This window comes from Chinchilla lanigera, unplaced genomic scaffold (genome assembly GCF_000276665.1).
Source record: "Chinchilla lanigera isolate Chin_1 unplaced genomic scaffold, ChiLan1.0 scaffold00031, whole genome shotgun sequence".
NCBI lineage: Eukaryota > Metazoa > Chordata > Mammalia > Rodentia > Chinchillidae > Chinchilla > Chinchilla lanigera.
This window is the reverse complement of record NW_004955432.1, coordinates 18,798,475-18,801,444: the sequence shown is the minus strand read 5'-3', so window position 1 is coordinate 18,801,444 and position 2,970 is coordinate 18,798,475. Positions and strand designations below refer to the sequence as shown.

The 2,970-nt window shown below is 40.6% G+C and overlaps 1 protein-coding gene across 1 annotated transcript; it reads right to left on the bottom strand.

The window, feature by feature from the left end:
- Positions 1–1,644: 1,644 nt before the first annotated feature.
- Positions 1,645–2,544, bottom strand: LOC102003683 (taste receptor type 2 member 7-like). The gene has a single exon (XM_005388153.1). It carries the CDS (start codon positions 2,542–2,544, stop codon positions 1,645–1,647), a length of 900 nt encoding a protein of 299 aa, XP_005388210.1.
- Between the last annotated feature and the right edge of the window lie 426 nt (positions 2,545–2,970).

Sequence of the window (2,970 nt, the reverse complement as noted above, 5' to 3'; positions counted from 1 at the left end):
ACTTTGTCTATTATTTTAAAGCAATGTATACTTTATCTTTTAGAGTCCTAATATGAAATTTTAATGTTATTTCTCTAATTTCAAAGCAGCAGAGAGATGCATGCCTTTCCTTTAATGGCAACTGAATATTTTCCCAGTACACTAATTTGAGCCTAATTGACCGTTGCTTTGTACCAGAAAGTGTCCAAATGTTTTACACCTGCTAACACCTGCAGACTGACAGCCACCTCTGGGAGTAGATAGTTTTATCATCTCATTTTACAGATGAGAAGAGTGAGGCAGAGTCTAATAACATGTTCAGGTTTATAGAGCTAATTAGCAGCTGGCCATGTGCAAATCCACCCAACGTGCTTCAGAAGCCAGGTCCTCAACCAGAGAGTCTTTAAGGTGGTGATTCTCAAAGTGTGCCCCCAGCCCACAAGCGTGAACATCATGTGGAGACTTGTTAGCAATTCTCAGGCCCCACCCACAACCTAGTGACTTAGCAACCCTTGAAATGGAGCCTGGAAGTCTGTGTTTCCACAAGCCCCCTGGGTGATACTTCCATGTCCGTTCAAATTTGAGAACCTCTGCTTCAGAAAAGAATCAAAGAATTGCTAGTACAGATTTTGAATTTCCTTTTATCTGGTAGCAAAACGTTGCACACCAACAGACTCATCTAGTTTCTCCTCCTTGCCACCACTTTTAATCTACTTTGATTACAATTTGTTAAGGTTAAAATGGCAACATTTATTTAGGCAAGATGATTTTATAGGTTAAAATGGATACCCTAAGAGATAAATGGTACTGCAATAGATATTTTTTCCCCAATCAAGGTTATTCAACATTCTTAAACAACATCATTAAACATCAACATTCTTAAACAGCAGCATCAATTCAAATCTAGCAACAAATTCCAAAACTTTTACTTTAGATCTTGGAGTGATTTGCTGCGGCCATGCCCCAGACAAGGGTCCCAGCTGGAAAAAGTATCCCATTGTCCCGTGTTTACTGCTGATGCTTTACTTTCCCTACATTTTCTCTGGGACTGAGCTTTTTACTTCAAGAGGCTGAAAACAATTTCTTTCCTTTGGGAAATGGGCACACAGCCAAGGAAGTTCAAGGTATGTTTTATCATCTACGCACTTGAGGTTAAAAGCAATATGCGATCTTAACCAGTATCACTGGGTACTTTGCTACGGTAGACAATTTCAGCATATGATTTGTGTTGAACTAATGTATCTCTTGAAACATACCTAAGTACCCCCAAACTACCAAAGTATTCTGTTGATTGCAAGTCTTAAACTCAATCAAGATGCTTTTTCCCTATCTCAGCCAGAACATTCCCAATGCCCTGGGGAGACAGATACATTATCTAAAACATTGATTAGCTACAGGAAGTCTTAGGACTTTTTTTTCTTATTTCTTAAACTAACCGGTACTTCAGTGCAGACACTAGTTAGCAAAATGTATTATCATCACAATATTTCTGAGTACACAAGCCTCGGAGAGAGAAGTATCTTGTCCATGCAGCCGCAGAATTAATGACCCAGTTGGTGTCTTGTGGTGAAATGTGGGTAAGAAATTGCCACAAAGGGAGGAAAAGTAAACACAGGAAACACAAATAAATCCAAGGAAAAACGTGTTTCCCAGTCCCTCTTAGCTTCATTGCTTCTTTTTGAGGCAAAGAATTCTCCTGAATGATTGTTGGAACTTCGAGTTACTCAAGATTATCACCACTGAGTGGCCAGAAGGAAACGCTGCCATTATTTCCTTCACTGCAAAAAACTGGTGGCTTCTGAAAGGAATGCTAAACGTCATATTCACCATGAAGGCAGCAAAGTAAGAGATAAAGAAGCAAAAGAATGATACAACTGTTTTTAGTGCATTTAGATGCGCTTCTTTCTTGACGTTCGAAGTACCGTGAGGACCGTTTTGCATCCAGTGAGTGTGCTTGTAAAGGGAGACGACCAGCAGAGAGGTGCAGAGGGCAAACGCAGCGAGAGGAAGTGTTAGCGTCAAGTTAAGAAGAAGAAATCCGTGAGTGGCCTGTACGTCAGCCATTGTATTCTTCTCCGTGGCGTTGTCAAAGACCATAGTAGGGACTCCTAGTCCAATACACACGGCCGCGGTGCTCAGAGAGGCCAGCACGCTTCCCAGAAGTAGCCAGGGTATGAGCTTCGCAGTTCTAAATTTCAACCAGAGAAAACAGGACTGAGTGAAGACCGAAATCTTGAGGCAGTAAAATACAGAAAGGCAAGCGGTGAACCAGGAAGTGAGGGAGCTGAAGAGCATCCAAATGAGCATCATTTTTACACTATAAATAAATTCGTCATAATCATCCGGAAAGAATACAGAGACCAAGCTATGTGTCATTAGCACAACCTGCAGGCCCAGTCTCGATAACGCTACACAAATTAGAAGGATTTGCAGTGGTACGAGCTTTCTGACTTTGATGAAATCCTTACAGTTCACAATTAAAAGAAATGCATTGACTGTAATCCCTGCAAAGAATTCTACCGACACGATGATCATATGAAAAACATCTAAGGAGGGCAAGTTCATGTTTCCTGTGATGAACCTCAGTGTTTCCTTGGAGATGGTCTTAAATACCTGCTCCTGATGATCTCACACACAGGACCATGCAGCACGGAGAAATCCGGTCTTCTGTCAACTTCTGGATCCTAGGTAGAGCATTATACTCATTTTTCCAACAAAGAAGAAAACTAGACAGGCTCCCTTTGAAATCAGGTGCTCTTCCCAGGAAACTGTGGCAATGCAAATCCAAGCATTTGAATGATGATTAAGTCTTCCAATTACATCATTAGAAAAACTGCCATATATGCCCTGTTCCATTTTCATCTTTATCCCCTTTGCAAAATATCTTGTTACAAGCTTATTTCATTTAGATTACTGCTATTTTGTTTTGTCTTTTGTGTTTTCTGAAGGTCAAATGCCACATCTTCAAGAAAGATGCTAATTTCCTGTTAT

Excerpts from the sequence above, each read along its gene's own strand:
- LOC102003683 (XM_005388153.1), bottom strand. The coding sequence starts at position 2,544 with ATGAACTTGCCCTCCTTAGATGTTTTTCATATGATCATCGTGTCGGTA.